Genomic DNA, 20,578 nt, shown 5'->3' on the forward strand with positions numbered 1-20,578 from the left:
CCTGTGAACTTTTTAGGGGATGGGATTTTCCCATCCCTATTGGCAACATTGAAAGGATCAAACACTGATCAAGACAATATGAGGTTGGGAGTTGGTCACCTGACTCCCAATGAATTTCAGTAGGATTTGGGTACCTAATTCCCTTAGAATTCTTTGAAAAGCCCAGTCTCATTATATAAATTTGTCCCTAAGAAAATCGATAAATGATGTCACTAACAAGCTGTATATAAAGAGAGATGAAGTTTCTTTTCATGTTACTGATTTAGTGTTCCTCCTAGAAAGTTTAGAGCTTTTTTACCCCCTCTGATTATTTGAATCTCTCCCCATCATCCTCCATATGTGATAGAAACCGCTTACATAGCTTTGGTGCTGGTACTCACTTGATAAAGTACTTGATTCCATCTGCTGTGTAAGCTTCTTCCCATCCATAAGGTAAGCCTAAGGTGAAACAAAGAAATAAAATTACTCTTAAAGCTCAGAAGATACCATGAAATTACAGTTGGTATGGTAATGATTAGAATACTATAGCCTTCAACCAGGGCATACAAATATTACTTTCAAAAGCCTGTTACTTTTTAATAATAAATAACAATAATACTTATGTCCAATTAAGCTTAATGGTTTTAAACTACGTCACAAAAGTATGTTAGCCAAAACCTTAGTCATTATTAGTCTTATTTGCTAGTAAACTGACAGTCTGGTAGAATTTTAGGGTCTGAGTCTTAACAGTCTTGAACTTTGTGTTATCAATACCTATACAAAGAAGGTGTAAAAACAACCACTCTGATTTGCTAGTGTTTTACACCTACTTTGCACAGGTGTAAATGACTCCACCAGGCATGAAGCTGAGCAGAATCAGGCTTTCTCTGGCCTTTACAACCCTGGGTGTAACTCCTTGGAAATTTACTCGCAAACCTTTCTGAGACACTAAGAGCTAGCTTCAGAGAAAACGTATAGATGTTTCCATGCTAAGCACAATTGACAAAGTGCTACATGGGGTTTTCAGATGTGTGACTTCTACTAAAGTCAATGGGATTCATGGACTTAATGCCATAGCACTTAACACAGTGAAAGAAAACTTCTGAGAAGATGGAGTTGTTTATATATAATAACTAAGCTACCTGCTCTTTTCTCCACAGGTAATTATTAGAAGCACGACTTTCTGAGACAGAACCTTGGCTATACACACTGGGTTTTATTTTGAATGTGACTCTGTGTGAAAGACTGTTGATGATGTGGTGGTATTGGGTGATATGTTTCAGGAAAGCCTTTCAACTTGACTTTTACCTGTGCTATGCTACACTTTTTTTTCTCTTTGAAAATTCAGTGGAAAAAGGCAAAGTTAAGAAAAAAATGCCATAGCAGTGGATTATGTGGATTAAAGCCAGGATCATGCTCTTAGCAGACGGTGAAAAATGCTGGAGAAAGCAGCAAAAGTCCGTATGCAACGGTGAGCCTGCGTTTGAGCAGTAGTTTGTTATAACCTAGATAAATCAAAGTGTAAGGACCTGAGAAACAACCCTTTGGAGACCAGAGGCATACAGACATGCATGTATATTGTTCTGTGTGTGCTTTGATTTGGAAGGCATCTGGAAATCTTAGTGAGCTTGGAGTTACATTGTTTTGTTCAATCCTATCTCAAAAAGCAGCTCATCAGAACCATCTGTGAGCTTGCTGGATTGCACACAGCATACAGTCTCTGAGAAATTCTCCATACCAAGGCAGGCCCCAAGAGCACAGGCATTAGAAACCCTTCCCCTAACATATCCAGCTTCCTCTCTCCCATGAGCCCACCCAGGACAACAACCCAACTGGATCTCTAGCTTTGCCATTCCTTCATTCCAAAGGCTTCCAGTGTTTCTGCTTAGCTATCTGGGATGGGAAGCCTCCCAACCTCTCCGGTTGGAGCTGATCCACTTTGTATAAATAAATTATTCTGTGGGGGGTGGACGGAGAGAAAGACTCTACTGCCTGGTGTTTTGGGCACTCACCTGGGATACGGGAGACGCAGGTTCAAGTCCATGCTCTGAATCAGGCAGATCAGAGGCTTGACCCTGGTCTCCCATACCCCAGGTGAGGGTGCACGTGTCGCTCTTTTGCGGAAATGTCATGCTGGACCCGAGAAACTTTCCTGACAAAAACAATAAAAGTTTCCATTAAAAGTTCTGGTTTTGACAAATCAGAATTTTCCTACAAAAAATTGTCAACCAGCTCTAGCCTTTAGTTCTCAGACAGGAACAGAGTTCTTTGCACCTGCAGAGGCACTGCTTTCAAAGGGTGTACTGAGACTACAGGTGGAAACGATTTTTTGGACACATCAGAGGCCCAAATGCAACTGACAGAACACAACTGAAAAGCAGCAAGGTGTGCCACTGGCTGGGCAGAAACTACACAGCTGGTGAAGAGAAGTCCTGAGTTGGCATATGCTGAACAACCCCAGTGGCCTCAGTGCTATTTAGGAGAGCTTTAACTAAAGAAACGTTCTGAAGGACATTTTCCAACCAGCTCTAACGAGCAATATCTCTGAGATTTGGCATTGTACATGGCACTACCCATGTCCATTGTATCTACTATAAATCCTCACAATCCACACCTAAAAACAATTTCACATACTATCCTTGGAGAAAAACAAAACCAACCCAGTACAGGGCTACTGATGTAGCCCTATATTGTATGGATTGGATGTATGACAGCCTCCAGCATCTGACTCCCACAAAGGGTGTGGGGGGGAGAGAGAAGGATGTATTAAGTTATTAACGTGTTGCCAGTGAATTTACCCTGGCATTCACCTATTGTGAGAGGGAGTAGATTCAGTCCTTCTGTGATCATCTGTATATATTAATCTTCCAAATTTTCTTTGAGAATAGTTTATTACACATATTATAGCTTGCGAGGAGGAATAAGGATGAAATTCCAACCTCTCTATATAGTCCCTTAAAACTGTAGTTATACTATTGTTTTTATATGCAGAATCATTTTCTGAAATCAGACTAAGTTTCTGAGAGACACAATCTTTCTCTGGGACTAGTGTGATCTAGACAAAATCAGAAAAGATGGAGCCCTTGTGATACGACGGGAAAAATCTTGGCCCCATTGAAATCAGTGAGTCCAGGATTTCATCCCACATGTACTTCTGCCTTCTGTGACCCTTCATCGTTCCTGCAAGCATGTCACCACATGCCTGCTCGAACATCAGATAAAAAATTTCTGCACAATCACTGATGAAACTTCAGTGATTGATTTACTTTCACACTTTTTAAAGCCCTCTATGTCAACCTCTTCATTTGTCAGTGACAACCTCTCCACTGTCAGTGAAGTATCTGATTAGATACAAGCAGTTGCCTTCATGACAGAATGTTCAGAAATTCTTAGGATCACTGGTCAGCCAAGCATATGAAGCAAATTGAAGAGAAATTGAACTTCGCAAATTTGCAGAGCCTCTCCACCCACCTTACTGTCTTAATGCCATTTATAACAATGATATTTTTCATTGCAAAGTCCAAGAACTGGATTTGGTTGATACACTGGGGGTTTGGCCAAGCGGTTTCATTTCACTCTTGTAAATAAAAATTATAAGCAGGTGACTTATTCAAAATTTAAAAGAAACCACAAAGTTTTCACGAAGAAAATTCCTGACAAGGGAGCACTAGAGCATTAATTATTATTTATGATTGCATGTCTCCTGTAAAAGAAGCTTTTGAGACATTTGCTATTGCTATAGCAATCTATTTTAATTTGGCTTCCTGACTTCTACTGCATCAAGTTAAAGCTCCTCTTAATCCAGCACTGCTGGTTTCATTTCCTATTTTTTCACCTTTTAGCGCCTTAAACTCCTCTGATTCCTCTGTTGTTACTGCCCCCTTTATCCTTTTTCTCCACTCTTAGGGCTTTGTCTACACTTAAAATGCTACAACAGCTCTGGTGCAGCTGCACTTCAGCGTAGACACTACCCACACTGACGGGAAGGGTTCTCCAATCAGCGTAGGTAATCTACCTCCCTGAGATGTGGTAGCTAGGGTGATGGACGATTTCTTCTGTCGACCTGGTGCTGCCTACATGAGTACTTAGGTCGGCTTAACTACGCCACTCGGGATGTAGATTTTTCATACTCCCAAGGAATGTAATTATGCCAACCCAATTTTCTAGTGTTGACTAGCCCTCAGTTTTGTGCTTCCTTTTCTCATTGCTCCATCATGTAGCAAGGAGCTCCCATGTCTTGTTAGTTGTTTTCTTTGCACCCATTGCCCCTGGATATAACTTTCACCTCCTTCAAACCCACTTGTTCCACGTAATCATTCATAAGCGTATCTACTTATCAGTGCTATCTCCATACCCTCTTGGGTCAGAACTGTTGCCCGATTTATGTCTGTCCGGAAAATCGTTAAGTACTTCCACTCTCCGATTGTAAATGGGAGTTGAAGGTGCTCGGAAACACTCAGGAGTGTGTTCTGCAACCTAGATGATCTGGCCTACATAGAATAAACTCACTGAGTCTTACAGTTCTTATGCATTTCCTATTTGCTTTGTAAAGTGCTATATTCATTTGTGGAATTGCATAAATAATACATCTTGGTTGTGGGTGGCTGCAAATTCCCTCTTTCAAAAAAATAAAACTACATACAGCAGTTCAAAGATGAATTTCTTTGCAGCAAACAAAATGCAGAACTGTGCTGATTGATTGTTACGTATATTTGAAGTTTTCAAATATAAGTACAGTAACATAATGGTACCTACAGTTGGAAAAGACCTATTTTATGATTTAGTGAACCCCTCTTTGTAGGAGAATCATTTCGATAGAGGACATATCAGAAATTAGACCAAGGAGAGATTTAAAATTTTTATTAAAGCTAATGTTAAAAAAATTATGTAAAACATAGGTTGAGAAAAGCTTGTCTGTACATCTGGGTATAGTGCTTAGATTATCCACAAATACAGAGTTTGTTTTTAAAAGACATAGAGTACATAAAGAGCAATAACCCAAATTTAGGTGAATAAAATTAACAATACGGTTTAGATATTAGAATCCAAATATTCGGGTACATCACTCATGAAGAGACGTACAGAGAGTTGGTTGTGGAAAGCAAAATCAGTGAGTGGAGATTGTCCCTCAGTAATTGTAATTGAGGATTAGGAATGTTGTTCTGAGCTACATAGTCAAACACACCCGTGAAGTACGAGAACAGTCTCTCGGATGGGATTGCACAGTAAGATGAGAGCCCACCGAGGATCTCTCTCGTAGCCTTAGGGCGGTTTGACCGGTAGAGCGTCTGGATCCTAAAAGCTGCTGCTGGGTTGTAGCGGCGACTGATGTTCCTTCTCCTGGATTCTCTCCTGTGGTGGTGGTGGTGGTGGTGATGTCTCCACGCAGGAGTTCTGTGAGCAGTCGGTGCATTCTTCTGAGTTCCCTTCCTCCCAGATACGATTTCTGCAGACAGGTCTTTAGTGCATCTGTCTACAAGGAGGTCAAAGTCATCGAAGAAGGCTGTCCTCGCCAACTCCTCTATCCAAGTGGCTTGCCATGGTGTGGTGGCCCTCACCGTGGACAGCTGCTCCTCTGGTTGCTCAAGCACCACAAGCTAAGGCTGGAAAATTGCTGTAGGATTAGCCTGTTGCCTATTTTCCTCCCTGTGTTGAGTACTCCATTTGGCCGGACCTTGAAGTACTTGTCCTTTTAGAAAGGACAGTTTTGGAGGCAGCGGTACTAGCTGTTTTAGGGATGCGATCTTGCTTGGGAGTTTCCAGAGAGATGCTGGTCCTTCTGTGGGTGAGTTCTGTCGGGGGGGAAGGGGGGGGGGGGGAGTGTGAGGCTTTGATGTAGTATGAAACCTTCTGGGGACAAGATCCCATTGGGTGGTTTTGGAGGCCGTGCTGGTCTGCCTAGGGGACAGGTCCCATTGCGTGGTCCTAGCAGTCGATCCCCTAGTTCAGGGGCAGGAAACTGCGCCCTGAACCCCCACCCCCCGAGAAGAGGAAACACAGGACCCATCATAATCATGCCAGCAATTTGCCACACATGTCAAAGGATGGTTGAGAAATTATTTTGGTCCCTTTTTCTATTCATAGAAGTTGCAGTCATTTCACTTCAAGCACATGAACAGTAATGTTTTAAACGCATATATTGGCTTTTAAAGAGGAGCTTAATGTGTTGGGCTGTTAATGGTCACAATTCAAAGTGACGCAATGATACAGTCTCAAAAGCCCCTAGGGACATTATGATCGCATGAGTCTTGTGCCACGTTTTTAGCAGAGTACATCAGACAATGTGCTTATCCATTTCACAAACACATTCTGACCTTTTCCTTCCATAGTCTCACCAAATAATTTGCCCATCCTTAATTAATTTTCCTTACAATTATTTAGCATTGCTTTCAGCTTCTCACAAAAGGTATGTCTACACTGCAATTAAAAACCTGGGGCTGGCATTTGCCAGCTGATGTGGGCTCACAGGACTTGGCCTAAGGGCGGTTTAATGGTGTTGTAGACAGAGGGGCTAGGGCTGCAGCCGAGCTCTGGGACCCTCCCACCTTACAGGCCCCTACAGCCTGGGCTCCAGCCCGAATGTCTACATCACAATCAAACAGGCCCTTAGCCCAAGCCCTACAAGCCTAAGTCAGCTGCCATGGGCCAGCCGCGGGTGTCTAATTGCAGTATAGACATACCCAAGGTGATCCTCATCTTCACTACTGGAGTAATAGATTCATTTCTTCATACATCCCAAACATTTATTGGTACCGATAACACCAAGGAAAAACAAGCAACCTAACCTGCATATCTCCTAAATGAAGCATATAACTACTTCCAGCAGCATTTAAGCTTTGTAAGCCACACTGACATGGAAGCCTGTGTATAGTTCATTTACCATCACAGCTAATTAAGCTCAAGGCTCTATCATTAAATCACCTGAATTGGAATTAATATTAAGCATCACGCTTAAGGAGTAATTCTGAAGCCAAGCTGCATACTTATTCAATCTCAAAGCAAACAAATTCTCTGAGCAACAAAAAAATCAGAAATGTCTGTCAGGTTTCAGAGTAGCAGCTGTGTTAGTCTGTATCCGCAAAAAGAAAAGGAGGACTTGTGGCACCTTAGAGACGAACAAATTTATTTGAGCATAAGCTGAAGTGAGCTACAGCTCACTTCATCGGATGCATGCAGTGGAAAACACAGTGGGGAGATTTTATATACACAGAGAACACGAAACAATGGGTGTTACCATACAGACTGTAACAAGAGTGATCAGGTAAGTTGAGCTATTACCAACAGGAGAGCGGGGGGCGAGGGAAACCTTTTGTAGTGATAATCAAGGTGGGCCATTTCCAGCAGTTGACAAGAACGTCTGAGGAACCGTGGGGGGGGGGGGGGGAGGGAATAAACATGGGGAAATAGTTTTACTTTGTGTAATGACACATTCACTCCCAGTCTTTATTCAAGCCCAAGTTAATTGTATCCAGTTTGCAAATTAATTCCAATTCAACAGTCCCTCACTGGAGTCTGTTTCTGACGTTTTTTTATTGAAGAATTGCCACTTTTAGGTCTGTAATCGAGTGACCAAAGAGATTGAAGTGTTTTCCAACTGGTTTTTGAATGTTATAATTCTTGACATCTGATTTGTGTCCATTTATTCTTTTACATAGAGACTGTTCACTTTGGCCAATGTACATGACAGAGGGGCATTGCTGGCACATATCACATTGGTAGATGTGCAGGTGAACGAGCCTCTGATAGTGTGGCTGATGTGATTAGGCCCTATGATGGTGTCCCCGAATAGATATGTGGACACAGTTGGCAATGGGCTTTGTTGCAAGGATAGGTTCCTGGGTTAGTGTTTTTGTTGTGTGGTTGCTGGTGAGTATTTGCTTCAGGTTGGGGGGCTTTCTGTAAGCAAGGACTTGCCTGTCTCCCAAGATCTGTGAGAGGGATGAGTTGTCCTTCAAGATAAGTTGTAGATCCTTGATGATGCGTTGGAGACGTTTTAGTTGGGGGCTGAAGGTGATGGCTAGTGGCGTTCTGTTATTTTCTTTGTTGGGCCTGTCCTGTAGTAGGTAACTTCTGGGTACTCTTCTGGCTCGGTCAATCTGTTTCTTCAATTCAGCAGGTGGGTACTGTAGTTGTAAGAATGCTTGATAGAGATCTTGTAGGTGTTTGTCTCTCCCCTCAGAGGTGCCACAAGACACACCTGTGTTTCTATCTTGTTTGACTATAATATTTTTCAGAAGTAAACACAAATAGTATGAGTTAGGCCTGTGTTACCCTCTCTTTCTTTTCTGCTGATTGACATTTCAAATAATGATTTTCAAAATCATGAAGAGATTTGAAACATAGAATTAAATCAACAGAATTGGGGTAATAGATTTGCTACGGTACATGGTACAATTTTTGTTCCTTTCTTGTCTTTTCATAAAAGAGGTTTTGAATGGAGCTCATCTCAACATCCACCAATGCATGTGATATATCCATGCATGCTATTATCAGCTGTTATACCTTCTCAACATGAAATATGCATCCAAAATTCATTTGTCAACAAGATTAAAATCTTTGGATCAGAATCTCAGTCCCTGCTCATTCTTCCTTTATGCCATTCTTGCAGGGAGGAAGGGAGGAAGAGCTGGGTATTCCATTTGATGGCTCTATGCAACCTGGTTCTGGACCCTGATAACTAATGAGTTATGCAGCCAGAGTGAAATGTGCTCTGGTGACTCAGGGCTGGTAGAACAGACCCCAAAGGGCCAAGTAGAGGTCAAGCATACCTGGGGAACTGGCCATTTATTTTTTGATGCTCTCAGCCATACATATTGTATTGTCTATTGATAATCCCTGAACTGACTGTAAAATGTAGGTAGAAAGAAGTAGCTTTCAGAAATGAATGTGTTTGTGTGCCACTCCATTCTTTAGGCTCTCTCAAGGGCTCGCCCCAGAAAGTATGTATTTTCATCTTACGAATAATGCTCCGCTAAGAGGACATTCCATTCCTATCTTCCACATATCAAATTCCATTCTAAGGCCTGAATCTTCTCTTATGTTGTTGATTTAGTAAAACAGAGATGGGATCAGGAAAATAAAATCAACAGAAGCTTTTGTTAACTTACATTATGGCTTGCTTTTCTGATTGCTTTTCTCCCCACATATTTCGGATCCTAGAAACAGTGCTTCAGGCAAAATATTTTTTCCTTACTTCTAATGGTCAGGGCTCATGAACATGTCTCACATAGCTTGCCATTTCATTTTTCCCATTTCTAATTACAAGTGTTGTTAAGATCTAGAATAGGCTTCCAAAGTAGGTTGTGAAATCCCCAGCACTGAAGGTTTTTAAGAATAGGTTGGACCTGTCAGGGATGCTTTAGGTTTACTTGGTCCTGCCTCCTTGTAGCCTGACATTTCTATGATTAATGAGAAGATATTAATTTGATCCAACTGTGTTAAAGAACAATCTCATTCGCGTCCTATCAGCCAGTTAGACAAATATTGCACAGTTGATAAAGACTGGTATCAAAAAGATACAAAACCTATGAACTCAATGAAAAAAAAAACTTTTTTGGGGGGTGCAGGGTGAGGGGAGAGATCTGGATATGTCAGACCATCTGACAGTGATAAATTTTAGTCTTTTATTACCATTTGTAAATTATGAATGTTACATCTAACATTCTCCAATTCACCTTACTCTAATACTGGCCTGTGAATAGCTTGCTGAAGTTAAGTACTCAAAAACAGCAAATTTAAATATATTAATAGAAACTTCTCAACCAGCTGATTTATCAAGTGACATATTAATAATCTGAATAGTACATGTGGTTACTCTAGTCATCAGACATTACAGCAGCCCTTTGTTCTCCTAACTTACAAAATGAAGAAATCCACATTTAGAATGAACTCTTGACTACATTAGTCTGTGCACTAAAGTTCTTCAGTAGTTAGTGGGAGTTGCACGCATCTACCCAAGGACTGAATTTGGCCCTCAATCTCAAAGATTGGTAAAGACGTTGCCTCATAAAATACTGGTTTATTTTTAGAGAAATGTAGAACTTTCAGTGATAACTCTAATGTTCTGAAAAACACCCCTGGGAAAACTACTGGAAGAGAATATACAATTCTATTAGTGATAAAATATTGATATGATAATTTCAGATAAAAGCTTTTCATACTGTAAGATCACAGACAATCTTCATTGCTCTGAACGGTTATTAAAATCAGAAGGGAAAAGCTCAGCTAAGATTCGTTTTTATTCAAAAAAAGAAAAGGAGTACTTGTGGCACCTTAGAGACTAACCAGTTTATTTGAGCATAAGCTTTCGTGAGCTACAGCTTACTTCATCGGATTTAATTTAATTTGATCCAACTGTGTTAATAAACAAATAAACTGGTTAGTCTCTAAGGTGCCACAAGTACTCCTTTTCTTTTTGTGAATACAGACTTAACTTGCAGTGCCTGTGGTGAAGCTGTGCTATGTCGACGGGAGAGCGCTTTCCCATCGACATAATTACTCCACCTCAACGAGAGGCAGAAGCTGCGTCAGCAGGAGAGCGTCTCCCACACTCATACCGCGGTGTAGAAACCGTTTTAAGTAAATGTAACTTACATCACTCAGGGGAGGGGGGGTGTTTTTTCCACACCCCTGAGCGATGTATGTTACATCGACTTAAGCAGTAGTGTAGACAAGCCCTGAGTCTTTAGAGGGAAAAAAATCCAATATTAACATGCTATAATAGGAAGGTAAAGTACATTATGGAAGCATTTTTAGATTGCCATCAATACTTATCACATTTAGCTTGCATTGTCTTTTAAAGTACTAGGTATTTATGAAACAGTTGCCAGTTTCAACAAGCAGTTCTGGGAAGGATGGGCCTAAGAGCTAAGTAATATTTCCATCAACGCTGTGGATAGCTGTTTAATAAAATATAAGCTGCCCGATAGATGCAGAATACTTAAAGCAGAGAGAAATGTAAAACCAGAGATTCTCAGCTTATTCTGAACAAACGGAGTTTTGCTGGGTCAATTTGGCAATTAATATTTCCTTCTGGAACTGCATTTAAGAAACTGATTATTTGCGATTTCTTTCTTGTGGTTTTAATTTACCTTGCTTCGTACTGAAGTGCTGCTGGCTTCCCAGTGAAGGTATGATAACAATAAAGTGAGCAGCACTTTTTTATACCTTTTCTAAAGTTTTTTTCTGACTTTAGAAAAGCTCTGGAGCTAAAAGTGGAAATAACCTGGAACATCAGATTTCGGCAGAACATAGAAACCTGCCTCCTTCACAGGGACAGCTGCAAAGACCACATCATATCAGTGCTCCTCACCCTTCAGAGGCTTGTATCTTCCTTAGGCTGCCAATTCCAGGCCCTCAACAGCTGCACCAGGAACAGCCTCTCACTGAGACAACTGTGGTTCTCTGGGACCTTGTAGCTAGCAGTGCCCTATTCTGAACTCTTGAGAACAGCTATAAGGCACACTCTATACTGGGAGATTTCTTCAAATGTATGTGCTATTCTGGTCTGAATTAAAGAATTTTGGGGCCCTGTGCACTATGGCAGTTGACGGCTCCCCCATCTTCCCTGCCCATGGAGGGGAGTGGGAGGCCCTAGGGGTATGTGCTGTACAGTAAATCTACCTCGCACTTACCCTGCAGCATTTCCTGCCCTGCAGATTGGCCTGGCTCCCTGCTCTGCCCCTTTGGCTCTCGCCACAGTGTGCAGATGGGGCCCTCCCCCCTTCTTTGCCCCAAGCTGGGTGTGTGTGTGTGTGTGTGGCGGTGGTGTTTGTTTTTTCCCCTGAAAAGGGGGCCCTGTAAAAATGCACCAAGTGCACATTGGTTAATCAGGGACTGGTGCTTTTTTTTTGATTGGCTCCCGGCAAGCAGGGGCAAGGGGGGGAAGAGAGTCAGGGGTGCATAGCGGGCCCACCACAGTCCCAGACTGCACGCCGGGAGGATCTAGTCACATAGAGAGTGTTGGGGTTCTTAGGAATTGGCTTGTTTTGGCCTTGTTTTGAAATGGGATTAGCCTGATTTTTGGTTTATTGTGAAAGTCGGGGTGCTTATTTACCACGTGAAAGTTGGCAACTGTGATATTCATATACGGACATTTAAAATGTGGTTTCTGAGAGTACTTCCATGGCTGAATTTGACATTTTCTTTTGGTTAAAGCTTGTCAAAATGGAGGAGGAGAGGGGGAGTTGGAAGGCAGGGAACACATTCTGTATTGTAGAGTAGCAGGAAAATGAAGTGAAATCTGAATAATCCGTAACTGAAGAAACCTAAACATGTATTCCATACACACTAATTCTTAATCTGAGCTCCTAAACTATAAGTCTCATTTTCCCCTTCTCTCTTGTTCCCTTGATTGCTGTCTCTATCTTGGAATTCAGTAGTCTCCTTTCCTTCGTGGATCCACTTCTCTTGTCACATTCTATTGTGCTATCCACCCACTTCCATCACTGTCAGCACACAGCCTCACTGATGCATGTGACTGTTAAATATAATTTTAATTAAAAAGCATTTATTGGCAACTAATCAAAATGACGGGGTCCAAAATTAGAATTGAGCAGAAACTGACTGAGATTTTAAAAGTAATAGCATTAAATGATATGCCTTGCTCTCTAAGTAAAACCTTCCTTTCATGCCTGGAGTAATATTAAATTCAGTGCCTAGGGCTGGAGTGAACCACCTGCACTGAAAAGATACAGGCCCACACTGGAGTTCATTTCATGCCCAGCACACACCTTAATGGATAATATCAGTTATTGTTGTTTTTCTTTGATACAAGAATGCATATTTTTTAAAAAATGCACAAACACAAAATATCCCTGGCGGCTATTAAAAAGGTTCCTGTAGCTGCATCTAAAGGGTCAAGGGTTTGATTTACACACATGCTTTTTCTAATAGTGTATTTTTAAAATTATGTCAAAGATGCCTAGAGTCCAAGAGACAAGGTTTTCTTTTCTTTTTGCTTATAAATCTAAATAAAAATAAAAACACAGCGTCTGCATTACGATTTCATTCCAGACACAAATGTCTCAGCATAGTTACCTCCCAATTTAATTAAAAGGGTCAAATTAAATACTAATAGCAGTCAGGGATGTGAGAAAAAAATCTCATTAATGTTCACTTATGTATGTTTTACACTTTTGTATAAAATTCAGCACTGTGCAAAGAGTTAGCACAGCATCTATGACCCATTTAAATTCCATGTAAGGCCTCCTTCTTGTGCCTAAGACATTGACACTTTCTTCCTCCAAATCCCTCTTTAAAACATACTACTTTTAAAGATTTCCTATTTTTCTCTCCTCACCCAGCTTTCTTTATCTGCTTTGCCTCTGAACTATCATACATGCACATCCTATAGGTCTGAGTGACAGTCCTTAGTGTCTCACTCTTACCTACTGAAAAAAGGTGAAAAAAGTCACATATGAAGAAAATGGCAGAAGGAACATACAATCCTTTTTATCCAAAATGAGCACCGATTGTCTTAGACAGAGAGCTACTTTCTTGCTTCTTCAGGCTATGGCTAAACCATGTTGGCAAGACATTCCTGGAAGAATGTACTTGCTCTTAAGGCAGTGCCTTGGACTAATGAAATCTGCGTTCAATTCCTGCCTCTGCTATAGACTTCCTATGTGACTGGACAATTCATAGTTTCTGTGCCTCAGCTCCCTCTCTACAAAAGGCAGATAATACTTCCTTTCTCTTACCCTCGGTATGTCTTGTTCTTTAGACTGTACGCTCGTTGGGGCGGGGACTCCTCGACTACGTTCTGCAGAGCACCTAGCACAAAGGGACCCTGATCTCAGCTGGGGCCCTGTAGGCACTATCACTATATAAATTAATAATAAGGACAGCGTAGGAAGCTTGCGTTGCTGAGTTTACGGACTGTGAATTTCTGTTTCCATAGCTACCAAGAACAAGCAGAGCTTTCTGGGGAAGTTTCACAAAGTTGGTCAAATTTTGCTACAGCAAGGGCAGAATAAAAACTGAATAAAATCCTCAGGCTTTTAAAAGTCTGTTCTTTAATAAACTCTTCTGTCAGAATGTTGAAAAGGCAGCTAACCAATCTGTACTAATCTTATTAGCTCATCTGCATTTTAAGGTATAACAACTTCATGTACATGCAGTTCATTATAAAATGTTTTGATTAAAAAGTCAGTACAGACAATGCCTGCTCAGTAGCTGATTCATCTTTCATATTAAAGGGAGATGAATGGAGAGGGAATAAATGGGTTTCTAGAGGTGACAATACAGAGATTTGAAATCTAGGTCACAATAAAGAACACTCCCATCACACACGGGATTTAAATACTGAATTTTCTTTTCCTTGCTGTGAAACAAGACGAAAAACAAACAAACATGTTTAAACATCAATTAATAAGTGTATAATTAATTTAAATTAAGCAACTCCTTGATTAGCTTAATATAAAATGATTCTGTTTATCTATATCCTTGACCATTTATCCAGTTTCGCTACTTTGTGCATCTCTAACAGAATTTATTTTCTGAATCTCATAGGTCAAATCAAATGTATGGGCCCTGATGCCCAGCTCCTGTGAGAATACCCCTGGGAACAATCTGGTACAAAAAGAAAGGGGGGAAAAAAAACATATGAGGCTCTCCAAAATCATTCAGCTGAGAGGCTGTTATTGCTTTCCCCCTCAACTCCCAAACACACACACACGGAGCCCTAGTTCAGACCCAAAAATCAATAGTAGCTCAGGAAAGTCTTAGAGTACTAGAACCATTCAGAGGTGAGGGCTCACACATATGCAATAATTCTTGTCCCCCCCCAATCCTGGCAGTGCCACTTAACCTGACTCAGCTGCTTCCAGCATAAAAGGGTAGCTGTGCAGAAAGACAATACAGACCATACCTGGTTTCATGTCCTGATGTGTCCTCTCCAGACTACCCCTTCCAAATCTGGCTTCCTCTCCCCTGTCTCAGGTCTATTCAGTTCCATCTCCCTCACTGAGTATGGACCATACCACCACAAGGTCCAAGAAGAGGGAAGATGATGTCACAAAGGTGGATGAATCCCACTCCCATTTCATAAAGACTAAAACAGATTCAAACAAAGACAGTTCACTTGGGTGATCTGGACTATGATGTGTTCTGTAGTATTTGTGAGTCAAATAGCCTACCCTTTCTATAGGAAGGGGATGGAAGAGAAGAATCCCAACCTCCATGGAAGAATTTGAAGGAAACTCTAGGAGGGGAACAGTTTCCCTTCCTCCTTCTCCCATGGAGTCCTCTTGGGGGAAGGTACAATCTGTCTCTGGCTGAACCCCAATTACCTTATGAGACCTGCTGGGATCAAAGCTTGAAGTTGATATGGTGGCAGGGTTATTACTTGAGCTTTGTTTTTGTTAACTTTCATATGGATGTACTGAATTTACCTAGAAGTTTCTACTGTTTCCAATTTCCAAAGCACATATGAGCCTTACACTGATAGAAGCAATTAATTAGAATCTCCCTGTATGCCAAACAACCCCATGTCCTTCCATTCCTAATTCCCTATTTTAAAATCCGTCAAAATCCTGGCCAAAAAGAAAAGGTTTTACGCTGTGCCCTGAAGCTCACCAAACAAGTACCGTGGAAAAAAAGAACAAAAAGCTCGGTGGAAGTTTTTTTTGCCACCTACCACCCCTCTGAACATCACTGGATCCAATACTTATCCCAGTAAAAAACAGGCACAACCCCCTCTGGTTTCATTGGCCTTGCTTATTCTAAGGTTGGATTAAGCAATTGCATCCACTGCTTTGAAAACACAGGGGCACTGTGGAAAATAAGTTTTCTTGGCACATTCAGCTGCTTTTTGAACCATGATGATGCTACAGTTGTTCTAATTTGTTGTTTAAGAAGAAGTTACTCACCTTGTGCAGTAACGATAGTTCTTCGAGATGTGTCCCCCATGGGTGCTCCACAACCCACCCTCCTCCCCTCTATTTCAGAGGTCTCCATAAGGGGCTTTGCAGTAAAGTAGGAACTGGAGGGGGGGAGGAAGGGTTTGCCTGCGCCATGCTAGATAGCCTCGAGGCGGATCATGAGGGAGGGAAAGAGCATGTGTGGGCTGAACTGACACTGCTATCTAAAATTTTCAGTTAGAGGCGCAGGGACACCTACAGTGGAGCTTCACAACCCACCTTGTTACCACAGGTGGAGCTGCATTGATGGTACCAAAACAGCGCAACAATTACTAAAATCTGCCTGACTAGACAACACCATAGAGACACCAGATCAGGTTTTATCCTGTGATGTGTGATGAGCATCACAGCATAGCTTCAACAATCTATCACTGTGTTTGTACTGAACATCCACCACTTACCTAGCATCTGGCCCAATTCTCAAGATGTGTGTCAGTATTCACCCAACAAGCACTTAACTTTCCATAAATATTTAACTGAAGTCTTGGTTCAACAATCAGATATGGAAAAACAAGCAGAGTTTCTATGCTATCTCCTTATAAAGATACAGATAATATCATAAAATCATAGAATATTAGGGTTGGAAGAGACCTCAGGAGGTTATCTAGTCCAATACCCTGCTCAAAGCAGGACCAATACCAACTAAATCATCCCAGCCAGGGCTTTGTCAAGCCGGGCCTTAAAAACCTCTAAGGATGGAGATTCCAACACCTCCCTAGGTAACCCATTCCAGTGCTTCACTACCCTCCTAGTGAAATAGTATTTCCTAACATCCAACCTAGACCTCCCCCACTGCAACTTGAGACCATTACTCCTTGTTCTGTCATCTGCCACCACTGAGAACAGCCGAGCTCCATCCTCTTTGGAACTCCCCCTTCAGGTAATTGAAAACTGCTATCAAATCCCCCCTCACTCTTCTCTTCTGCAGACTAAATAACCCAGTTCCCTCAGCCTCTCCTCGTAAGTCACAATATGCTTGGATTTATCCTGAAGACCAAGGAAACTCTTGTTTTTATCTCTAATGTTATGGTGGTTCAACTTGTAATTTTGAGTTATTTATTTTTTCTATAAATAAAAAAGTAGAGGCTGTTGCCCTCTGGTTTTGTTGTTGTGACCTGGTGTCCAGTGTACCTAATGAACTACTAACAAGGTATCAATTATGTATGCAAATTAGTAGCAAGACACAAAATTTAAGTATGTTCGCTCAAAATTTAAAATTATTATTTTATTAACTGTCTTTACTCAGTGAACCCTGGTTATATTATGTATAAAAATAAACAATTCTAAAATGTGATTAAAAGGATTAATTTAGTCCATATTTTATAAGTTTACAAAAGAGAGACAAATTATGCACTCAAACACTGGTGGAAACCTGAAGTAACTTGATTTCAATGAAGTTATTCCAGATTTCCAGTGGAATAACTGCAATCAGAATTTGACCTGAATTATTAAAGATGATTCATTTAAAAATTTATTTTAAAATGTAATTATTCTGTCCTTTCTAAATGAAAGAGATTGTAGATCTTTAAGGCGACATATCTCTGGAAAAATCATTATGGCTAATCCAATTAAAAATCACAGGAGCTACACTGATTTACACCAGCTGAGGATCTGGCCTTGAATTTTCAGCTTCCAGCTAGGATTACACAATCATTCTGAAAGGATAGACTGTTCTTCATCACAATTTTACTGTTTGTAGATTGTTTTCTATTATGCTGTACAGTGCCCTAGAGTGGAGGAGGTGGTTTTATAAATAACATTATTCTTTTCAGTTTAAGGCAGCAATTCAACAATGCCTAGATTTCATGGACATAAGGAGCCTGATTCTCCTCTCACACCCATTTTATACCAGTGCAGCTCAAATGAAGTAAATAGAGTTATTCTTGATTTACACCAGTGTAAGTGTGTGAGGAGAATCAAACCCAATGTTTGAATTTAACTCCTAATGAGCATTATTTTGCTATGTCAACTAGCTTTAATCATTAACTCCTGCCACTGTCACAGCAGTACAGAAGTGTGGATCCATTGCTGATTCAGACAAAAATGACCTAAGTACTATTGCTCACTTAAATCAATTCTTGAACAATATACAATTATATACAATTGAATATTTTACTTGATTTTCTATGAAGCACTGCTCTCACAGTAATCATAGGCCTATAGGGAAGTGGAGTGTAACCAGTGATGTGACAAAAGATGTGGCACAAAATGAGATTAGTGAAGTAGAATATAACAGAATTTAGCATTTTATGGGGAATTAGGTTATACCCTGGACTTCAGAATCTGATTCTAAATTCTGATCTTCCAAATTGCATTTTAACATGCTCCACTCGTTCTGAAAAAAAAAAAATCTAACAGGAAAAAAGCTCATTTTGTAGTTTATACACTCATGATCCATAAATGACACAGTAGTTTATAGATTTTTGCTGCTTTCGATTGAGATATTTTTAAAAGGCAAAAAGAAAAGGAGTACTTGTGGCACCTTAGAGACTAACCAATTTATTTGAGCATGAGCTTTCGTGAGCTACAGCTCACTTCATCGGATGCATGCCGTGGAAACTGCAGCAGACTTTATTTATACACAGAGAATATGAAAAAATACCTCCTCCCACCCCACTGTCCTGCTGGTAATAGCTTATCTAAAGTGATCATCAGGTGGGCCATTTCCAGCACAAATCCAGGTTTTCTCACCCTCCACCCCCCCACACAAATTCACTCTCCTGCTGGTGATAGCCCATCCAAGGTGACAACTCTTTACACAATGTGCATGATAATAAAGTTGGGCCATTTCCTGCACAAATCCAGGTTCTCTCACCCCCTCACCCCCCTCCCAAAAACCACACACACAAACTCACTATCCTGCTGGTAATAGCTCATCCAAAGTGACCATTCTCCCTACAATGTGCATAATTAAGGTGGGCCATTTCCAGCACAAATCCAGGTTTTCTCACATCCCCCCCACCCCCATACATCAGTTTGGATGAGCTATTACCAGCAGGAGAGTGAGTTTGTGTGTGTATGGGGGTGGGGGGGATGTGAGAAAACCTGGATTTGTGCTGGAAATGGCCCACCTTAATTATGCACATTGTAGGGAGAATGGTCACTTTGGATGAGCTATTACCAGCAGGATAGTGAGTTTGTGTGTGTGGTTTTTGGGAGGGGGGTGAGGGGGTGAGAGAACCTGGATTTGTGCAGGAAATGGCCCAACTTTATTATCATGCACATTGTGTAAAGAGTTGTCACCTTGGATGGGCTATCACCAGCAGGAGAGTGAATTTGTGTGGGGGGGTGGAGGGTGAGAAAACCTGGATTTGTGCTGGAAATGGCCCACCTGATGATCACTTTAGATAAGCTATTACCAGCAGGACAGTGGGGTGGGAGGAGGTATTTTTTCATTTTCTCTGTGTATAAATAAAGTCTGCTGCAGTTTCCACGGCATGCATCCGATGAAGTGAGCTGTAGCTCACGAAAGCTCATGCTCAAATAAATTGGTTAGTCTCTAAGGTGCCACAAGTACTCCTTTTCTTTTTGCGAATACAGACTAACACGGCTGTTACTCTGAAACCTTTTAAAAGGCAGCTATACCAATTGACAGGTGTTGCACTACGTAATGTAATGGGTCTTTTCCATATTTGATTTCAATGATCGACTCAGTTGTTCATGGACTTACCAGGCCAATGAATACACAAAACTATAATTGTAGCTATCATCATGTTGCTCCTTCCTGAGTCATTTTTACACTAGGAAAAAGGTGCATTTTTAACACATTAGCTAATAAATAGTAAAAAAAAATATACATTTTTCCTAATGAACACATGGTCCCAGAGGGTTCACCTTGGAAGAAATGATACTTTCCTTCTGACAGTGAAAAGATAAGACAGCTGGATGTATTGCTGGATATTTTGCTAGCTCAAAAGAATGTGGTCTCACATTTCAAACCAGGCCTCTTTTTTGTGTGCATAATTAGAAGCACCTGGAGCACATGGTCATTTTGGGAGGATTTATGAAAGGGGATACACTATATCCTAGTAAAGAGAAGAGGACAGAAGTTGATAAAGTACAGGTAGAACCTGAAGAGAAGCAGTCCAGTGATAGAGTCCCATTCAGTTACATAAATAAAGGCAGACAACTCAATACTGTCAAATTTCTAAGTGCTTGTATACAAATGCAAGGGTTCTAAATACTAAGATTGGTGAACTTGAGTGCCGGGTATTAAATGAGGATATTGCTATAAAAGGCATCACAGAAACTTGGTGGAAGGATGACAGTTAAGGCTGTGAGTTTGTCATGGCGGTCATGGATTTTGTGACTTTCTGGGACCTCCAGGACTTCTGCACTGGCCGGTGTGACTGGTCTGGGGGCTGCCTGAGCAGCTGGGGCACCCCTGGGCCAGCCGCACTGGCTGCTGCTGAGGTAATCTCAGGCCACCGTGCCCCCATCCCACAGCAGCAGCAGGAGTTTGGGCGTGGGGAGAGGGTTCAGGGCAGGGGGTTGGGGCATAAGAGGGGGTGAGGGAACTGGGTGGTGGTGCATGCCTTGGGGGGCTCCCCGGAAGCGGCAACATCCCCCTCCCTCAGCTTCTAGCAGGCACCTCCGTGTGCTGCCTCTGCCCGCAGGCACCGTCCCGCAGCTCCCACTGGCCGTGGTTCCCAGCCAATGGGAGCTGCGGAGCCGGTGCT

General features: G+C 41.4%; 1 protein-coding gene across 4 annotated transcripts in view; it reads right to left on the reverse strand.

Annotated features, from left to right (window-relative positions):
- STXBP4 (syntaxin binding protein 4) overlaps window positions 1–20,578 on the reverse strand; it is a 128,481-nt gene that overhangs the window by 30,388 nt on the left and 77,515 nt on the right. For 3 of the 4 annotated variants that reach the window (XM_048817273.2, XM_075119248.1, XM_048817274.2), the window contains exon 21: window positions 381–438. In XM_048817273.2, the coding sequence (XP_048673230.2) occupies window positions 381–438 (58 nt within the window). Of the gene's footprint in view, window positions 1–380; window positions 439–14,848; window positions 15,032–20,578 lie in introns of all 4 variants that reach the window. The other variant, XR_007352376.2, reaches the window with a different exon arrangement.

Source organism: Caretta caretta, chromosome 14 (assembly GCF_965140235.1).
Source record: "Caretta caretta isolate rCarCar2 chromosome 14, rCarCar1.hap1, whole genome shotgun sequence".
Lineage (NCBI taxonomy): Eukaryota > Metazoa > Chordata > Testudines > Cheloniidae > Caretta > Caretta caretta.